Source organism: Chelmon rostratus, chromosome 13 (assembly GCF_017976325.1).
Source record: "Chelmon rostratus isolate fCheRos1 chromosome 13, fCheRos1.pri, whole genome shotgun sequence".
In the NCBI taxonomy this organism is placed as follows: domain Eukaryota; kingdom Metazoa; phylum Chordata; class Actinopteri; order Chaetodontiformes; family Chaetodontidae; genus Chelmon; species Chelmon rostratus.
In genome coordinates this window covers 24,782,924-24,803,904 of record NC_055670.1, presented here as the reverse complement: position 1 = coordinate 24,803,904, position 20,981 = coordinate 24,782,924, and the positions used below count along the sequence as shown (strand labels likewise).

The 20,981-nt window shown below is 43.4% G+C and overlaps 2 protein-coding genes across 3 annotated transcripts; one reads left to right on the top strand and one right to left on the bottom strand.

Moving 5' to 3' along the window:
- The first annotated feature begins 417 nt into the window (after positions 1–417).
- Positions 418–5,941, top strand: ddx18 (DEAD (Asp-Glu-Ala-Asp) box polypeptide 18). The gene is made up of 14 exons (XM_041950235.1): positions 418–557; positions 975–1,166; positions 1,243–1,452; positions 2,322–2,457; positions 2,644–2,744; positions 2,886–3,085; positions 3,375–3,489; positions 3,628–3,767; positions 3,845–4,006; positions 4,095–4,247; positions 4,355–4,468; positions 4,663–4,719; positions 4,827–5,004; positions 5,172–5,941. Exons 1-14 carry the CDS (start codon positions 452–454, stop codon positions 5,315–5,317), a joined length of 2,010 nt encoding a protein of 669 aa, XP_041806169.1. The 5' UTR covers positions 418–451; the 3' UTR covers positions 5,318–5,941.
- LOC121615798 (glycerol kinase-like) lies at positions 5,675–20,665 on the bottom strand. 2 transcript variants are annotated; one of them, XM_041950236.1, is made up of 20 exons: positions 20,495–20,665; positions 17,098–17,171; positions 15,883–15,989; positions 15,694–15,771; positions 14,448–14,527; positions 14,071–14,208; positions 13,638–13,747; positions 13,408–13,474; positions 11,759–11,794; positions 11,244–11,311; positions 10,848–10,890; positions 10,660–10,740; positions 10,428–10,506; positions 10,174–10,270; positions 9,805–9,889; positions 9,051–9,171; positions 8,192–8,335; positions 8,014–8,100; positions 7,768–7,842; positions 5,675–6,817 (listed from the first exon to the last, which is right to left on the bottom strand). In XM_041950236.1, the coding sequence occupies exons 1-19, from the start codon at positions 20,546–20,548 to the stop codon at positions 7,769–7,771; spliced, it is 1,623 nt and encodes a 540-aa protein (XP_041806170.1). In that variant the 5' UTR covers positions 20,549–20,665; the 3' UTR covers positions 5,675–6,817; position 7,768. The 2 variants fall into 2 exon arrangements, with proteins under 2 accessions (XP_041806170.1, XP_041806171.1); XM_041950237.1 differs by lacking the exon at positions 7,768–7,842.
- Positions 20,666–20,981: the final 316 nt, after the last annotated feature.

Genomic DNA, 20,981 nt, shown 5'->3' with positions numbered 1-20,981 from the left:
TTTACAATCCATACAGTGGTGATTAAAGTGTAATTTTAAGTTGATTAATACACTGCTATACTTTATACACACATAACAGTCACCCCTCCTTTTATGATATTTGAAATAATTCTAACAGTTCTTCCTAAAATTGTGCCGGTAATAAGTGCTATGTATTCACACGTTATAAACAAACATATTAGAAGCATTTTATGGGCTATCTGATGCTGTTCAGGTTGTAGCTTCAGGTTTATCTTTTATGTTTATTTAACATAACGCTATCTTTTCTATTTTATTTACCCATATGACCTATATTTATTAATAATTAATTTCTGTCGTTTTTCCGTGGCCAGAAGTCTTTCAGGATTACTTGGTGCCTCTAAGAGGTCCTTCGCATTTTCACTCAGGCAATGCAGACTGGTGCCCCGAAGGGTCCTGAACGCCACACACACGTGTGCTGTGCGCTGTTACCATGGCGGACCTACAGATGAAGCTTCTCCGGAAGAAAATTCAGAAACGAAATGAAAAGAACAAAGAGCGCAAACTACTTAATAAATCGACAGAAGAAGAAAAGCCCGGTACGTGCAGTGAATAAAAAGTACTTGGAGGTTGTTTCTTGTTTTCCGTGTTTCTGAAGCGGTGACGATCTTCACCTGCTAAGCTAACTACGTTAGCTCCTCACGGCATGATTTGTGATCTGCAATGTTAGAGTTGGTATTTCACTGACAGACAAAACGTTGTCTGATCTTAATCTAACGGTATAACATTAGCTAATTGTTTATGTCACTGTAATATGTCACAGATTTTGATTTCACATGTAGCAAGCAAGCAAGATGACACAAATAGAAAAACCGAAAAATATTAACTTTACTCTGACTAGTAGACACGCGACCAAATTCCTAGGCAGCATAATCATGAAGCACATCATAATTTTTATATCATAGTTCTTTCCACAATGTTTGTCTGATCGGGTAAAACTCTTCTTGCAATGACAGTAAACTCAAACGGGCTGGAAGAGCAGTGTTGTGAGGAGCCAGCAACCGGTTGTAAGGCAGACATCAAGCCCAAGAAGAAACAGAAGAAGCAGACTGAGGTACTACTGGAGGGGACCACAACAGAGGAAACTCTGAAGAAGAAGAAGACGAAGAAGAAGAAAAGAAAACTCGCTGACACCGCTGAATCACCAGGTAGACAGATGGAGGAACCTGACATGTTCGTGTTTTTATGTGATCGCTAGCTAACATGCTGTCATCCTCGTTCCAGCTGAGAAGAAGACCAAAACAGTGAAAGAAGCAGAAGAAGAAGAAGAAGAAGAAGAAGAGGAGGAGGAGGAGGGAGCAGCATTAGCAGATGAAGATGGAGAAGAGGCTGCTGACAAACCAGAGGGAGCTTCCGATGACGATGATGAGGACAAAACCGAAGAGGGAGATGATGATGAGGAAGATCAACCTGAATTACCTTCTGGCTTAACAGGTACTGACGAAATTATGTCCACTTACTGTCGACCTGGTGGGCTTTTCAGTAGTTTTATTACATGTGAGGACCCATAGCTGAATCCAGGAGAGAATGAGGGAAGTGGTGAATCTGAACTGCAACAGTTTTCCTCAATGTGTCTCAGTCAGGAATGATCCTGTCGAGCGGTTTGGATGATTAACGCAGGCGAGTTTGAATGTCAGAAAGCTGTGACTGAAAAGGATAAAAGAAACCAGCAATGCTCCATATTCCATGTCTGGAAATGGCTGCATTGTATTTTGAGTTAGTTTTGCTTTTATGTTTCCTCACTGTTGTGTCATAGTGATACATCTGCCCGCCCTGTCTCTCACCCACACGTGTGTGTGTGTGTGTACATAGAAACTGAATTACTAACCTGTTCACACACAAGACCAGGAAACCTTCACCAGAGATCCAGATTTCTCATTTACATGCATCTAAGAAGTCAGGTTTGTTCAGAAAGCGGATAATAAGCAGGTTAGTGCAGCATTCTGTGGGTTTATTCAAAACCTGTTCGGTCCACACACACACACACACACACACTTTCACTGTAGATCTGAACTCCGCTGTGTTGCCTGCATGTGTTGCCTGCTCAGTGTTTCCATCACGACGCGGGTGTCAATGACGGCATACAGAGACTGTTGTGGTTGTCTTTGGGAGGAGTCACCAGTGATTCTCCTGACAGGAATAACTGCAAGGACACGAGTCTCCCACCGCCGATTATCTGTCTGGGGAAAGAACCTGTTTGTGTTTGCAGGCTGTTTTTCACGCTTCGTCTTGGCCTTTCCTCAGCTGAACTCTGCTTTTGGGAAAGCTTTGCACTTTTCATTAACTGTTACCTAATATTCCAGGAGCGTTTGAGGACACATCCTTCGCCTCTCTTGCTGGGCTGGTGAGCGAGAACACGCTGAAAGGAGTGAAGGAGATGGGCTTCGAACACATGACTGAGATCCAGCACAAAAGTATTCGGCCCCTGCTGGAGGGGAGGTAAGACTCACGTCCTCCCGCTGTGGTTGTAGCTCTGTCACTGATTTACCGTCACGCCAAACTGGGTTTCATGTTTGCCGATGGCTGCGATCCCAAGATAATCGTGCATTTTGAGATGGACAGATAGTCATACTGTGACTTTATGGATACTTAAACTGTGTTTCTGTTTGCTCTGCTCCCCTGCAGGGATGTTCTGGCTGCTGCCAAGACAGGAAGTGGTAAAACTTTGGCCTTCCTCATCCCGTCAATAGAACTCATCTACAAACTCAAGTTCATGCCCAGGAACGGTAATCCTCCTCTTCATTTCACCTCAGTGTTTTCTGGAGCACTATTGAGGCAGACGGAAAAATAATGGTTTTACTTAATGCATTAAAATTTTATATCCTTAACTGACCTCCTCCTCTTCATTTTCCTCCTCCTCCACACAGGCACTGGTGTCGTGATCCTTTCACCCACACGTGAGTTGGCAATGCAGACCTATGGTGTGATGAAGGAACTGATGACACACCATGTGCATACCTACGGTCTGATCATGGGGGGCAGCAACCGTTCAGCTGAGGCCCAAAAACTGGCCAACGGCGTCAACATCCTGGTGGCCACCCCTGGTCGTCTGCTGGACCACCTGCAGGTGAGCGGGGGGGGCAAAGGAGATATGTGACACACAAATATTACCGACAATGTTTCTGGAACCAGTACATGAATTGAGCACCCTATCAAGATGATGAAATAATGAATGTGATACAGGATGTCGGTGGTAGTCATGACACTGTGTAAACGTGGAGGTTTTGACACATTCATCAAACACATGATCAATGTTTAACTGATACGTTTCTACTGAAACCGCTTTGTGTTTTTCCAGCTGCTGCTTGTGTTTAATGCTTGTATAAGATTGTTAAATAAAGATTTTGTGCCTTCAGAACACGCCTGGATTCATGTTCAAGAACCTGCAGTGTCTAATTATTGATGAGGCCGACCGGATCTTAGAGGTGGGCTTCGAGGAGGAACTGAAGCAGATCATCAAACTGCTGCCAAGTACGTATCTACTGTGCCCCCCTGTGTTACACTCTTCATGCTCCAAAATACGCAGTATTTTGAGTAAACCTCTCAAACCGTCCGACACATCCTGCTCTCTGCATCACTCTTCAATGTTTGTGCCTGTGTGTCCTCCAGAGAAGAGACAGACCATGCTGTTTTCAGCCACTCAGACCCGGAAGGTGGAGGACTTGGCTCGCATCTCCCTCAAGAAAGAGCCCCTGTATGTCGGCGTGGATGACAACAAAGACAACGCCACTGTCGATGGCCTGGAGCAGGTACTGTTTCTGTCGAATCTGCCTCGTATAGCTTTCTGTATATGAACCGACATGAAGCGACGCCTCTTGTGTTTCAGGGTTATGTGGTGTGTCCGTCAGAGAAGCGCTTCCTGCTGCTCTTCACCTTCCTGAAGAAGAACCGCAAGAAGAAGCTGATGGTCTTCTTCTCTTCCTGTATGTCTGTGAAATTCCATTATGAACTGCTCAACTACATTGACCTGCCCGTCATGGCCATCCACGTAAGACGAGCACTGACCTCCTGCATCGTTAAGTCGTCGGTGGTATTCGGATGCCTGATCTGCAAAGCCAAATGTTTCTGTTTCGCAGGGCAAACAGAAGCAGACCAAACGTACCACCACCTTCTTCCAGTTCTGCAACGCCGACTCAGGCATCCTGCTGTGCACTGACGTGGCCGCTCGAGGGCTGGACATCCCCGAGGTGGACTGGATCGTCCAGTACGACCCCCCAGATGACCCCAAGGTATTGAAACTGCTGCGACATAATACAACGACTTGAATATCGGTCTCACTTGCCTTCTGAAAGCGACAGAATAAGACTCCTGTTCAAGCTTCCGTTTCTGTCCACAGGAGTACATCCACAGGGTGGGCAGGACAGCCAGAGGCATCAATGGCAGGGGCCACGCGCTCCTCATCCTCCGACCAGAGGAGCTCGGCTTCCTCCGCTTCCTGAAACAAGCCAAGGTGACCATCTCAATCTCAGCTGTTGTCATTTGCACAGTTGGTTGCTAATTTCTTTCTTTTTCACTTCATCTCATAAGTCTATGGTTTGATTTTACAGCTAGTTTTCATACATTTTACAGCCTTTACTACTCCGAATGTGCAGTGTCTTTAAATGGGATTGTTTTTTATATTTATCTTTGTTCCGTGTTGTCCAGGTCCCATTGAGCGAGTTTGATTTTTCTTGGAGTAAAATCTCTGACATCCAGTCTCAGGTAAGAAATCTGTTTAATATTGTTAAATGCTGCTTCTCAGTTATCTGTAGTTATAAATACAAAGACCGACTGAACGCTCTGATTTCAAACTGCCTCTCGCTCTTTAGCTGGAGAAGCTGATTGAGAAGAACTACTATCTCCACAAGTCGGCCCAAGAGGCCTACAAGTCCTACGTGAGGGCTTACGACTCCCACTCGCTCAAACAGATCTACAGCGTCAACACCCTCAACCTCCCCATGGTGGCGCTGTCTTTCGGCTTCAAAGTTCCTCCATATGTTGATCTGAGTATCCTTTGCAGTGATTCTACACACGGTTACAGCACACACTGCTGTTTGTTTGATGTGTTAAAGCTGCGTCAACATTTCTTTTGTTGTTATTTCTAGTGATTTCACATTCAATGTATAAGTGTGTGATTTAAACGCAGTGTTTTCCTTAACTGAGCTTCTCTGCAGACGTCCACAGCAGTAAAGGCGTAAAGATGCAGAAGCGAGGCGGTGGAGGTGGGTTTGGATACCAGAAGTCCAACAACATGAAAAAATCCAGAATTTTTAAGCACGTCAACAAAGGAAAGGGCGACAAGAGACAGTTTTCCCGCTGAATCCTGGACTGATTCCTCTTCTGTGTATTTCTCTTCTTCCTACATGAACTTCCTGCTCTGAACGGGAGTGATGTTGTGTCAGGCACATGTCCCGCATACATTATTTAGGCCCCGTTTTCCTCCTGAGAGTTGTGTAAAAGTATTTTGTAAATGTATAAACATCACGGTGGATGTTGAAGAATTCCTCGTGTGAGCTGCCGTGGACGTCCTGCTCTACAGAAAAACTCACTTTTCTAACGTTTCCTCCTGTCACCTGACTGGAATATTAAATCTCTATTGACTTTAAAACATGGCATCAAATCATTCATATTAAGCAGACTTTGCTACATAGAGTGAAGCCACTCCATATAAACCATGTGAGCTGATGTACTCATTTTATTATACAAGTCAGGTTTTTGTCACGTGTTACAGCATCAGTACATTCCTGCAGAGCTGAAGGACTCTTGCTATACATCTTGTCAAACCAATTACAGAAAAAAAACCCCACTGGCTGACATGCAGATAGGATCTGGGATAATTAGATACACACTACAAAGATGAAGTCACATCAGTTATCAGACACCAGAAATTAATACAGTAAGCAAATGTTCCCTTTAAAAGACTAAAAATCTGAATAAAAATGTTCAACTTTTACTAAATATAAGTTAATCTGCAGTTATCTTCATTCTGAATTGAAGTGAGCTTCCAGATCTTCATCAGTGGACGTGTACGATGGCTCGGATGTCAAAAGGTCACGCTTACATATGACTGAAATATAAAATTGTTTATGAATAGAATCAACGTTACAGCTGCGTTGAGGAGTTTCCTCTAGTAATTACGAGCTTAAAAAAATAAAAATCGCTTCTTAAAAACACCCCCCCTTAAAAAAAACCCTGCACGGCTCCCACAATCGTCCTGTCCCTGCTCGGGAGGATAAATTATAAAGTGCTGTTGACAGCCTGCAACGTGTCTCTTTGACATGAGTTCAGAATGACAGGAAACAAACCCCATTTTAACAGGACACAAGCTGAGCAGCAACCACTGTCAAGATCTGTCAACATGTGCAACATCTGTCCAGAGTTCTGTTCGGATGTCACACATCCCAAAAAAACAAAACAGTACAGTATCCGTTTAGTTACAGTGATGAGGTACAATGATACAACTCTACTTCAAACTGGGAGCCCCTGATTTTTTTCCCCCCATGATTTATTGCACGAGTTGAAGTAGGCAAATTCATAACTTTTTAAGGATGCTTCGCTTTTCCAGTGAAGGAAGACGAACAAAGTTCCATCAGAAATGGTTCCATACTTGCTCCACAGGTTGTGTCACTCTTCACTCCAGGTGGCACTTAAGGTTGATGATAAACTTTCCAGTCATGTTGCAGTCATGAGATACTCCTGCTAGCAGGCTACGCGTCACACGAAAGTGACTGCACATCACGTCATGCAGCCACGCGGTCTGGCTCCATGCTCGGCTTCCATGTCGCCGCGAAGGTCTTGTGCCACAATTACTGCTGGTGGCCTGTGAGGTGAAAATCATGATACTGAGAAACCACAACACCGACAGATCGACAGCCAAACATTTTTCTGGTTGAACACAAAGTGTAGAAGCAAAGCAGCGAAAGCCAGCGGGACTGTTGCTCTGTCTCTTAGCATCTGTAGTTCAGAACTGAGCGGAACTAAACCAGAATCTTACAAACTGGAGCTGCAGACATTTAGCAGGCAGGGAGGGTCCATTAGCTGATGTTACCTCGATGCGTTATGGGAAGGATCCAGTGTTTGTGAGCACATTATGGACTAAAAGTCAACATATCTGCCTTTGCTGCATCGATTTGGACCGTTATCACAAAGCTATTCAACAATCAAACAATCAACAGGCTTTAATGTTTTGAGTAGCTCATATTACATCTGATTAAAGGCCACCACTGGGTGGGTCAACACTGTGAAAAGTCCCTCATCCATTTTTTTTCTTAACATTCAGGCCGTCCCTCCAGCAGTTTTATGTTGACAGCTCTCAATAACCTCCAGTGGCGTTTAAGTGATTTATGTAGAATGCAGCAACTAGATTTAGACTAAAGACAACACAGGTTTTAAACTGCAACTGCATGACAGAGCAACGGCCCCCCTTTCAGTCAGCTGGAAAAAGTGGGAAAAAGTCACAAATACAGCAACATGCAGACCCAGAACATAAACACGAGGGCTGGACCAACACAGTTGATTCATTTTACAGTAATGTCACCAACAACAACAGTCTGACTGCCTTTAAACTCTTGGATTAATCTTTTTTCTTGTCCGTCTACTCAGTTGTTCAGTTAGTGTTTTCCCATTCAGCGGGTGGGGTGGATCATACTCGTGTCGGTCAAACCCTTGGACAAACTGTGTTAGTGGTGCTGAGAATTGTGACCATGCTGCAGTAAACAAGTTAGTGTTGAAACTTCAAACTGTCACATGCAGCAGCAGTAAACGACGGACCTTAGGGGTCCACTCTGGAAGGGGGAGGGGTGGGAGGGACCCCCCAGGGGGCGCCGTTCATCTTCTTTCCTAAACCTGTTGTCAGCGAAACAGAAAAGAGAGCATCCGAGAAGGATCGCAGTCAGAGTCCTGCACCCGTTCACCGCTGGAAGTTCAGGAAACTTTATGCAGCACATTAAAAGCTACTCCTGTACATCACAGATTTATACAACAGCTGTGACTTCTCCTAAATGAGACGACGCGTACCGTTAGCAGTGCAGCAGGGCTCCGTGGTCTCCCAGTTCATGGCTCTCTGGACGGCTTTCTTCCAGCGAGCGAAGCGGAACTCACTCTCTGTGAGGACAGACGGACAGGTGAGTCAGGTGAGGGGACGCAACATTCAAGTAGCTAAAAGGTGCATTTCCTCTGGGTCTGACTTCCTCACCGTCGGAGTTGATCTGAGGTTCATATTTCTCTGATGTGACTTGCGGGAGGTGACCGGGGTTCAGACTCCACACCTCCACCCCCTCTGCCGCCCCCGCTGCCATGGCTGCACCCAGAGCCGTGGTCTCGGACATGGTGGGCCGCACTGGACCAGGATGAGACACACAGGTGGAAAGACATGAAGAATAAAACATGAGGAACAAATGAGTCCCGATTTATTAATTCAAATAAACAATGTGTTTATGCGACTGATAATCAGGGAAAGACAGAGTTTGAATTATATGTAGCTGACCCCTAAATTCATGTATTTTTACTTGGCAGGTGACACATCTTCCACTTTGGCATATTGTAATAATCATCCATTGTTTGGAAACGTACTGAAAGCGGCAGATGGATCCTGGAATCCACAAAACCGGATGTTGTGATGTCGATTTGACGAATGATGTAACGTTCATGGGTACAAGGTTATGTACACATCAGTAAATTTGTGCTCTTACTCCACTGACGTACATCAAAGTCAAGCTTCATGTTTGTGGTTTTTTAAATGGGACAAAAGTCAGGAAGACAGAAAGGGTAGAAATTCCAGGCTCAGACTCCTGTCAATGGTTACTCACATTGACTAAACAGAGTTATGAACTCAAAGTTGATGTTTGAACCAGGTGAGACAACTGAAGCTGTTTGCACAGCTTTATAAGAGTAAATTCAAGCACTTTTCAAACACTTACCAGGTACCAAAAATTTCCAGCCTTTATCTAAATTGTTAATAAATGCAAGTGCGAAGAATAAAGTTTTCAGAATTCTTTATACCGACAGCAATCACTGTATATCATGATGTATATCGTACATGCACGTCTTCTTACCTACGGACATGCAGAGGATGTCGGCCTGCAGCTGCATCAGTAATCTGTTGGACGTCATTCCTCCATCCACCTGCAGCTGCGTCAGAGGGATGCCGCTGTCCTGGTTCATGGCATCAAGGATCTGAATGACACAAACACAAACCAACATCAGCCGAGAGCGTTCACACAAAACCACAACCTCCGGGGTTTTTACACCCAGCATGCAGCTAGTCAGCTGTTTCAGTGTTTTCATTTCTATTAAGGGATCACCAGTTATTCAGTCAGTTGCAAAAATGCTGAAAAAATGAACTCAAACTTTCAGTGCATTAATTCAGTGCACAAACTGTGGCTATCGTGACTGCGTGCGAGGGATGTCAGTGTCTTTGAGTGTCCCAGGAAAAAAGCTCCAACATCAGCCTCACACATGTAAATAAACCACATGCGCAGGTGAATGTACAGAGTGGTCAGGGATGCAGTTCCCCATGCATCTAATCATAATGACTATTCCAAAGGGGCTACTCTCTGTGTTTACTGTGTGTTTGAAATGATTCATATAAAACTGTGTTCATTTGGAAAGGTTGTTATATATTATCACAGAATCTCTACAGCTGAGGTGTTGAGTATTCACAGTTAGCACAAACCATAAAGTCACAACAGCCACATTCATGGTTTTAGAAGGTTGAAATAAAACAGAATCCTCTTTTTGTCATGGCAAGTACTGTCTGCTGTTTTTGTATGTGCTTTTCTCAAGGAGCAGAAAGGACACACTGCTCACCTCTCTGGTCTGAAAGCAGACGGCCTCAAGGGCAGCGAAAGCCAAGTGGTTCCTGTTGGTGAACTGAGTGAGGCCACAGATGATGCTGGAAAACAAACAGAGGCAACGGATGAAATACACAAACTATAATGATGCCGTTAAGGCAGTTTGCTGAACTGCAATTTATTCTGCTAATACACATTTTCATGCTTTCACTTCGCTGATGCATCTCTGAGGAAGAGACTAAAAATCTATTCAGGAAAAGAAACTTTCTAGAATCAAACAACTGTCACATTATTATTATTATTATTAAGTAAAACACTTCTCCTTTTGTCCTCATTTCAGGGTAAAATGACAGTTACGACGTGTTTTAACAGCTGACCGTCTCACCCTCTTGCACTGGGCTCCCAGTAGGGGGCATAGAGTCCGGAGAAAGCCGGCACAAAGTAACAGCCGTAAGACGAGCCTGCTGCAGCTGCGAGTGTCTCTGAGATAAGACGGCGAGAAAAACCAGAGGAAGACTTGTTATTCAAACATAAATGTGTCTGTTTCCTACATTATATAATCATACAGTTTACAGCACCGACTGCATCTTGTTAACAAATGAGTCACAAATTTCACATATCAGGTAAGATGCTACGTACCGATCTCTGAGGAAGACTGCACAATGCCCATGTTGTCCTTCAGCCACCGTACCACTGCCCCTGCAATGGCCACCGAACCCTGCAAGACGAGAGAAAACCATCAGACCCAAACCACAACAGAGCGCCAGGCAGGTCGAAGCGACAAACCAGGCACAAGGTGGAGGACAAACTGAGACGTGGAGGCGAGTTTAAGAGCTCAAACTGAGAAGGAGCAATGGAAGCTTTCACACACCTCGAGTGCATAGCAGGCCGGCTCCTCTTTTCCCATTTTGTAGGCAACTGTGGTCAGCAGGCCGTGGTCCGACATCACAGGCTGGCAGAGTCAGAGGAAAAACAGGGTGTGAAGGAACGACACAGCTGGAGACATGGATGACATTTAAAAAGGTCGCTTGAAATATTTTGTGGGGTAAAATATCTCACCTTGGTCCCTGTATTTCTGAGCAGGAAGCATCCGGTCCCATACCTTTACAAAAACACATTCGAGAGCAATGATTGAACGATTGGCGACACTCTCCAGGACTCAAACAATAAATAACAGCACTCATGAGTTACTGTATGTCTGAATGATGGATGGATGGATGGATGGATGGAATGATGAATGATGGATGTTTAAAATGCTTATGTGCTAAAATGCTAAATGATAAAACTAGTTTGAGTCAACTTGACTTAATTTCTTTAAATTTTAAAGAAAATCTTGTGTATGCATGCAAATAGTTAAAGACAAGATGTCAGCTGAGGTGCAGCTGGTGTTAGATTACGTTCAAATTCAAAAGTGCAAACAAAGAAGTAAAATGAAGAAACTGGTGCATGACTTACGTGTTTTTGGCCTGGCCTTCCTTGAAGCACATCTGACCAACCAGGGCGGCCGACTGGTCGCCAAGACACTGAGAGAGACATGGTCGCAGTTAGAGGACCACGATCAGTGTCTCACACTCACAAACCAACAATATCGAGCCTGACCAATACTGACCGATATCGATATTTAACAGCTAAAAAAAACAAAAAAAACCCCAGCAAGAATAAAACTTGTGATTTATGACACATTTAGCTACACTAAACTAAGCAGCAGTGTGGAGAGCATCGGATTCATTTGACCTTCGAAGCGTTCAAACGCCTTAAGATCAGTTTCATGTGACGTTTAGGCTGACGTAAGCCTTGACACGATATATCTGTGATATGCTAAAACTGGCCTGGGCAAAGTATCATAATGGAAACTCTGTCACTCAAACGCGTGGGGGAAAGCCACGTGTGGCATACACCACAGCACGCTGACAACGTCAGCAAGAGACAAACGTGCCAACAAGTTACATCACATTCAAAAGAGTTCTTACCCCAGAGATTGGCACTCCTGCAAGACAGCTGGATTTCTGGATAGAAGAGAAAAACACATGTTTACAGTTTGGATAAATGACTGCAGGATAATATCGTCTGTTTCATAACTGCTCATCCAGATCTTAGTTAGTCTGTCTACACTGAAAAGCTCTGGATCAATCAGGAAGCTGCTCAGCGTCACACTTTGGTATTGACAGGCCTCGACAGGGCGTGTCGTTACTGTACGGTGTCAAACAGGGCGGTTGAGTTAAGGGAAAAAACACCTATTTTTAGTGAAGATTTCAATAATCTGGTGTTTACAACCAAACATGGTGGCGAAGATCATAATATATCAATTAATCCGCAGATGCTCTGCTTCAATATGAGTCCAAAACTTTCTATGGATGTGAGTTTTCGAGCCGCGGCAAAGGCTAAAATGTGGCCAGCGACAGACTGGGTAGGCCTCGTTTTCAGCCTAGCTCACTGCCAGAAATTCCTTTTGCTACATTGTCATTAGCAGAAACGAGATTTCAAACGTGTTAACAGTTGACAGCAGTGAAGAGTCAGCAGGCAGTGCGATATAAAACAGAGCACAACTGTGAGTCACAACCACTAAAAAAAACATGAAATGTTCACTGCTAAGAAATAAACTGTAGTAACCCAACCAAAATAAATGATTCAGGAGGTTATCAGTGCAAATCTCCAGTTTGATGTCATAAATCTCCGTGATGCAATAATACCGCATGATCAAAGTCAGGGCGGAGCATTTTATTACCGAACGGAAACTGATTAGTATTGAAGCTGTCACCGTGACCGCTGCAACACCTTTGCCTTAAACAGCAGCGCTGCACAGAGTTTGTTTACATGTGTGTCTCTGGTTGATGGAATTTGACAATTTTAATGTAAAATAAGGTCACTAAAATGTGCTGATAACACTGTACAGTAAAGCAAGAGAAAATCTCTCTTCTGGTGTTACTTATTCATTTAGCTCAGATGTCGTAAAGGTCGTCGCAGTGTGAGAAATGTGGACGAGCAGCCATTTAATTGTAGGTTCTAGAGGATGTGGGTAGACGCTTACAAATGGTAAATAACAGCTATAATCTGAGGTAAAACAAAAATCTGACCCATAAACACGAGGAAAACAAAGCTGCCACGTTGGACTGCAGGGCAAGGTGCATGTTGCATAAAACAGGTTTAACATTCAAGACCATGTTGTAGTGGAGAGATAAGATCAAGCACAGACAAACACAGACACATGATAATCGAAACGGGGCAGAGTATTAGAGAGCCGAGCATCCCAAACACACACACACACGCTGCTGCTCTACAAATGACAGACCATGATTACTGTTTTAAATCAGTACAGTTGATTTGAACTAACTGTGGTACGGGCTGAAAATCTTCAGAAGCAACACTATCAGTATATTATCTGTAACTTATGAAGTTCTGTGATCATTACAGTGTTTGAAAGGTCTCATGACACCATGCGCCTGAACATTTTATGATCACAGCTCAGTCTTTATTATCATGGATGTACAGCTCTGGAGCTCTTGAATGAGCTGGAAAATGTAAGCAGGTCAGGTCCTATCAGGTCAATCTCAAAACACAAACAGGATCACTGAAGCGCAGACGAGACACAGAACAGGCAGTGAAGGTTAACTGAGCTCACCATCCAGCCGTATATTTCAGAAGAGCTTCTGACTTTCGGGAGGATTTCCATCGGGACGTCAAAGTATCTGCAAACAGCACAGCAGCGACCAGAAGTGAGGAAGTAGCAGCTGCAGCATGTTTTAACTGAGCAGATAAACAGCACAGTGTATCTGGACAGCGATTTGAACATTGAGTTTGAGCGTCGGCGTCATCATCAGCATGCACGTTCTTTGAGGTTCCTCTGTTTACCTGCAGAGCTCAGGATCCCAGTCCATGGTGTGAATGTTGAAGAGCATGGTGCGGCTGGCGTTTGAGACGTCTGTACAGTGGACCCCTCCGTTCCTACCCCCCGTCAGGCACTGAGGAGAAACAGCACCGTGTAAAGCACGTGTGCATCAAATGTAAATAAAAAGGGGTTGTAAACTAGACTCAGTGAGCCTCTGGCCATAGTTTCACAAATGGTTCTTTATAGCTTGATTTTAAAACAGTGGCCATGTCAAGAAAAACACAGCGTCTTCTCTGGAGCGCTTTGACTCACAGGAAACCAAATTCCCCTGGTTGAAAACTTCTTTCAGTGCAGCTAAGCAAGCAAAAGAGTCCATTATGAATGATTTGTTTCCTGAACTTCCAGTCTGAGCTCCCTTTGACCGATGCACAGTTGCAGCCTTTGAGCAGCTCTTACCCAGATGATCCAGGAGTCCACCGTGCCAAACATGGCGCGCTCACTCAGCACCGCCTCTCGCACTTCGTCCACGTTGTCCAGCAGCCAGCGTAGCTTCACTGCACTGAAGTAGGTGCTGATGGGGAGGCCTGTCTTGTGCTGGAGGGAGAACAGAGCAGCGCAGATTACGCAGATTAGAGCGTTTGTTTGGTGCAAGAAAAACCTCAACCTGACTGCTCAATCAGCAGGAAATCAAAGAGAATTAAAGGATAATATTCATCCAGAAATAAGTTTTCTATGCTCTGCTTATCCTGTTAATGTGTCTGGAGTTTGTGAACACTGCAGCCTCAAACTAAAATCTAAAAACTAATAAAGGATTTCTGGTCCAGCTCGCTCACCTTGAGGTGGTTCTTGTTATTGCCCGGAGTTTTGTTAATGAGCCTCTCCACTGTGGACTGTGTGCGCAGATCCAGCCAAACTGCAGACAAAGCAGAGCTTAATCAAAGGAACCAGAAATATCTAAATGAGACAAACCACTTTAGTCCATTCACGAAAGAATCAATACCGGCATTTAAAGCGCTCTTTTTAATACTCATCAACATTTCAGCATTGTTTCCTGAACTTTTTGTTAGTATATGACCCCATAAAGCAAAGCAACTTCTACCTGCAGCCTCTTGTCACAGGCTGCATGTCTACGAGGTGCAAGAAATTCAGTCAAAGTGAGAAATTTCGCACAAAAAAAGACACAAAAATAAACCTATTTCTGTGCAGCTGAACTGTTTTCTCTTTTAATTTCAATCGCATTAATTATCTTCTAAACCCTCAGATTTATCTTTTTTTCTTGTGACATAAGTTAACTTAAGTAAGTTCAATGTTTTAAGTAAAAAATTTCAGGCTATTCTCTTCATTCCTACTCTTTGAGACCTGAAGCCAATGAAAATAACATCTTTCAGAACATAGCCAGTGATTATTTAGGCTTAAAGGAACCAGTAGCACCAGTTTGTGATACTGGTGAATATTTGAAAGCAATACACAAATTGCACAGATTTTCTCAACTTCCTACAAACTAACACAAACTCACCCGACACATCATTTACATTCCATCTACACGGCAACCGACAGGCAGCCTGTAGATAAACTGGCCTTTCAAACTGAACCTAAAGGCCTTTGGGGATGAGAATGAAAGCCTCTCTTTGCTGGTAATGTTAGCACGCAGGCCTCCAGTGGGTGGTGACTGCATGTGCTCAGCTCCTACGCTGAATCATTACCACATGGGGTGGTGGGTGGAGGGGCGGGGGCAGACGTGACATAGGACACTGCAGCCTGACACAGCCTAGTCATGCACTGTGCTGTTTCCCAGATGACATAATATTCCTGAAGTATTGAAGTCTCGCACTTAACAAATCTCTAATAGAACGAGTTGTAGCAAAGGGGTCTTTATAAAAACACTCAAAACCACTGGTTGAATTGAGGGAGGACGTCTAAATTTGGTGCATGTCTGTCTATAAATACAGTTCAATTCAATCCTTTTCACTTGCCTATTGATTTATTTTAATCTTGCCAAGCACTTTTGTGCAGAATATTAATTGTAATTATTTAATATGACATGATATATGTGTACATAAGAATATTTGGCAGTGATACCGATGGCATTGTAGAGTGGCTCTCCGGTCTCTTTGTCCCAGACCAGGGTCGTCTCTCTCTGATTGGTCACACCCACCGCTGAGAGAAAAGCAACAACATAAATGTCAATAAAACTCTCTCTTTGCAGCCATTCCTCTCTGTTAGGCGTGGTCAACAGTCAGGTTTTGTTCTCCAGCTGCCTCCGCCCACCTTTTATGTTGGAGATGTCGATGTTGAGCTGGCAGAGTTTCTCACAAGTCCTCTCCATGCACTCGTACACTGACTGCATGATCTCCTTGGGGTCCTCCTCAACCCAGCTGATTGAGACAAAAATACAAGCATGTAAACAAACAGACCCCACAAACACGACATGTTTTACACTTGGTCCAGAGAGACACAAAGATCTAAACAAAATAATCAGCATACATCGGTGTAGTTACAGAGAGGCTGCTGCTGCAGCAGTTTTTACCTGTTACCTATCACAAGGCTACACTGTGTTAGTGGGTTTGGGGTTATGGGGTGAAAAGTCGCACTCCCATATACAACAGAGGGAACTGTTATGATGGTTCAAAGTCTTTCTGAGGCAAGAAGTTAACAGCAGCCACTGTGGCTGATGTAACCTTGGAACATGACCTCAACTGAATGCTAGAAGCTTCAGGATATGTGCATTTAGGGAAACATGTCCAGCATTTAGACTTATCCTTTGTTTCTGTTACAAAACATAGAGCACAGATTAGATTAATTTGCAAGCGATCTATTGACACAGCCGTGAATGTTTCTGACGACAAGAGAACGCACCAAATATATGTCTCTGCCTCTGGTGCTTTGTACGAGGTGTTCATCGAGCATTTTAAATGGAGCCGAGGGGAACATCTGGATATGTATGGAAGCAGCCGTCTTTTGAGCGTACAATAAACGGAGCTGGACCTTCGACTCAATTATGTGACACTCGTCAAATAAAGTAACTGATTAATCTAAAATGCAGTTAAATTGTAATCTCAGTAACCCAGTAAACATTTCAAGGAAAGAAGAAGGCAAAGCCGCCACAATCTTCAACTTTAAAATATATCTTTTCATATTTCTTGCCATATAAAGTTAGTTTCATGCCATTCTCAAAGACTTCCGTAGACAGGATGTTTAGCAAAAAGCTAAAATATTGAACCTTAAAAGAAACAAGTAAACACCCCTCCACACTCAAAACCAGCTGGTCCAGAAGAATGTGGTTCTGTTGGTTTTACGAGTCTCTTAGCCTCTTAGGTTGGACAAAACAAGACATCTGAAGAGGTCTAAATGCTCTGTGGGACATTGGCACTGTTTTCTGGCATTTTATAAACGAAAAGATTAACTGAAATGTAATTGGCACATTAATTTCTAATGAAAATCATTTGTTAGTCGCAGTCATCTCTCGAAGTTCAGTGAACTCACCCCTCCTTAGGGAAGCTCTGGTTGATCTCTACTTGGTGGTGGCTCAACAGTTCTGCTGTTTTTGCATTGAACACCTGTGGGGAAATCGAATTCATGAGAAACCACGAACATAAATAAAAGGATTTAGGGACGTACTTGTGAAAGGGTAAAAAAAAAAAAGGTGCAAGTTGTTGTTGTTGTTGTCATTATTAGACGACACAGGACGGCTCCCTGCTACAGAGTTGGGAACATTTAACACGAGGCAGCGTTATTAGCTGCAACCTCCAACAGTAGTCAGCATTTCTTCTAATAAGGTAATAGGATCGACCTCTGTGTATTACCCTCCTGTGAGCAGCAGTAAAGGGCTACATTTCAGCTAGCGACAGCACTCATTGTAGCCAGGTTGTTTGAATTCAACACAGTAATATACCCCGCTGGGGAAAAATGGTCTACATTAACCTTGAGAAACATGTAGCCCACATGCAGCTTTCAGCCACAGTGCAACCTGGAACTCTTTAAACTTTACGATCCTCCTACAGCCACACAGATACATGCAGGCTGCAAGCTGACCCCCTTTACACTCAAAGGAAAGAGGTAACATTCAGTTGAAGTCACGCAGTTGGACAGCAAACAGGAACACTGTCCCCCCCGTCACAGAAGGACTGACTGAGTGACTGGCTCGACCTCTGATGTCACACCGGGTCCAAAATTACACCTGTAGGATTTAGCTGCAGAATATTTACGACAAGTTCCACTTGACACCAAAAAGTCCCGAGAATACAAATCATGTATCCTCGTAGTCAGAGTGTTATCAATACATCAAGAAAGCTTCCATAGAATCACTGACAATCTGCATATTTTGGCACAAACCTCAGCAAATGACTCTAAATCTATTCGTCTGGTAGGGCAGATACATTTTTAAAGAAAACTAAAGACCACTGGTTCACTAACTTCAGCCTAGAGGACTGGCAGGTGTGTGTGTGTCTGTGTGCAGGTGATGGACACAGTGAACTCCACATGTACAATATAACAGAAGCAATTACAAACACCCTACAACAAATAAAACCTCTTAACTTCATTTTTTTTGCTGTGACTGTGACAGACGCCAGTCCTGCATTCACCTCTATGGTGATTTCATCATTACGGTTTGTGTTTGTGACTTTGCTGTGCATGTCTGTAATAAGCTGGTGGAGCCACCTAATGCACACACACATCTATAAAAAGGTAACAAGTTTGTGTGTTAGGTCACATTTTCTGTGGTATATTCTGAAATAAGACAATTCACTCGTGGTTGAATAGAGATTTTGTGCAGTGTGTGCTCTTTGCAGGGGTAAGATCCTGATGATTTGTAAGAGAAGATGTCAAAATCAACTTGACTAATCCAATAATAAAGTATTGTCTGACAACTGCAGTGCATAGTTTAGCTATTATTACCTATGATGATTTTATCTTAACCACCGTCAACTATGGCTTCAGACATGTTTGCTTTACTATTTGGGTCTTGCGATGAACCTCAAACTTCCAGGTTTAAGTTTAACTCCTGGTCAAAATGACCTTTTCTGTGCTTGACCTACAGTGTCATCAGATTAGCATTCAAAGGGCCAGAGTTCCTTTGGAAAGAGCTGGTCCCTAATCAAGATAACATTGACAGCAAAATTATTGCAACAGTTTTCTGCTGACATCCATCATTTTTAACGAAATAAATCTGATATATGTTTTGAAGCATAATCAAGGAGGTCGGGAAATAGACGTAACATAGTCCAAAAATTACCAGCATGGTGTTTTAAATCAGCCCTTCTGGTTTCAGTTAATCAAATGAACAAAACTGCCAGATTTCCCAAAAAGCTTTACCAGATCTACTCAGGCATCAAAAACCATGCATGTCTATTCTTTGGAAATCTAACAGCAAGCAAAGCTTTAATCTTTACAGAGCAGCAAACTGCTGTGATCTGTGCCAAGTCTGAATCTTCCAGCTGACCTACTTGAGGAAGCCCAATTTTATTCACAAAGGATCACTAAACAGGATTCACTTTGCTCTGCAGTGAAAACAAAGTAAAAACCTGGTAGGTTTCCACAAGGCAGAAGGATAACTCTCAAAGTAACAGCAGCAGGTAAAACCAGAGAATGAATGGGATGATACCGAAGAGACGGGTCTCTTTGCTGGTTTCCAGTATGAACTCAATTCAAATTAAACAGTACAGAATTTCACAAAACAGGACAAGTGACTTCACTCTAAAAGAGGTCATGAACTTCAGCAATCCTCAACTTTTCATTCAACAAATATCAGGCGATCATCCAATATTTCTTTGTGTGTAAGACAAAAGAGTTGAGAAGCATTTCAATGATCACTTCAGTGATTGATTATCAACTTGAATAAGCATGAATTATGGTTATCTAACGCTTCTACTTTGCCCTCACTTGACAGCGTTTCACAATTGCTTTGCCCCAGTTTTCTCAACAGCAGTTCTGCAGTGTTGTTGTGTAGTTGTACAGTGTTGTTGTGTAGTTGTACAGTGTTGTTGTGTAGTTCTGCAGTGTTGTTGTGTAGTTGTACAGTGTACAAAGCTCCTAATGCAAAGAGCCAAACTGACTCACTAAATTACTATCTTAAGACAAACACTGCTGTCCTTACCATACAGTTATGAAAAAAATATAATCATTAGCTAAAGTGAAGGTTTTCAAAAGTTATTCTTACTCGATTTCTCCTTCAATAATTTATCAGTGATGCACTTTTTTCTCATTACTTTTTGTATTATCTTTGAGGAAGTGACTGTTGCAGACTAGCTGCTACTTGGCAGCATCAACTGATAATGGCCATTTTATTTCACGATGCAACAAGGATTTAAAATTTAATATGAATAATAGTGCGATGCTCTCACTAAACCTGAAAATACGAGCCGGGTCTTTATCTGATGTGAAGGAGTCTTCTAATTTTATGCTATGAGATCTTGAGGTTAGCCTTTTGTGCTAAGAGCTGTGCTCACTGAAACTCTGTGATGAATCAAAGTTACAGTATCTCTTCTAATTCACTGTTATACTAGCAACGTGCTCATTTACCAGCAGGGGCGCACAGATGACATGAAGTTTCTATGTTTATACTTTAACTCGCTCGGCAAATGTATTTTATTTGCACATTAAGAGAATAAACAAACGCGCTGCTAGCTAATACGGAACGAACATATGGCATAACCTTCGGTATCGATGGGGGGGGTCACCCTCGCCGTGAGTAGCTTACAAGCTAATTGTATCTTTATTTCTGATCCAAAGTTATCATTTCCACTTGCAACACGGTTTTTCAGTCGAAGGTTTCGTTATTTGTCTCCAGCAATGTTCTCAAACAAGCAAAGAAACGCCGCAAGGGGGTAAGAGGCAGAAGTTTTGTCCCTAAACATTTGACCGACTCTTCCACGTCACTCACCAGAAACCTCGTTGAGCTCGTGCCCTGATCGATCGCAGCTACCAGCGGATCCATTCTTGTGCTTCTTTTGTCGTGGCCGTTAAAACACTCGAAAACAAAAGACGTTAAACGCTATCTGCTGTCGGCTTCGAAAGTTAGCTGCCCGGCGCGACTGTGTGTTTTCTCTCTGCGTTAACACCAGCCACGGCTCCTCGTGAGGGGTAGGTCGAATGGGCGGGCAGACCAGCTGGAACGTGTAAGAGGATGTACCGGAACCGGCCGGGGCGGACGCAACGATTGGCTGCACGTCAGAAGGCGTCGGCCGCGCGCTGTCCAATCAGGTTCGGGGGCACGTTGTCATAGGAGACGATCCCGAGGTGGCGGTGAATGAGAAGAAGCCACATGCAACTCTCCTTAAAGGTTGCGTTTACTGCACGAAAACTTCAATTTATATGTTACCAGGCCACATTCATGGGCTGTTTGTGTTTATGTTTCTCCCCCTGTAGCA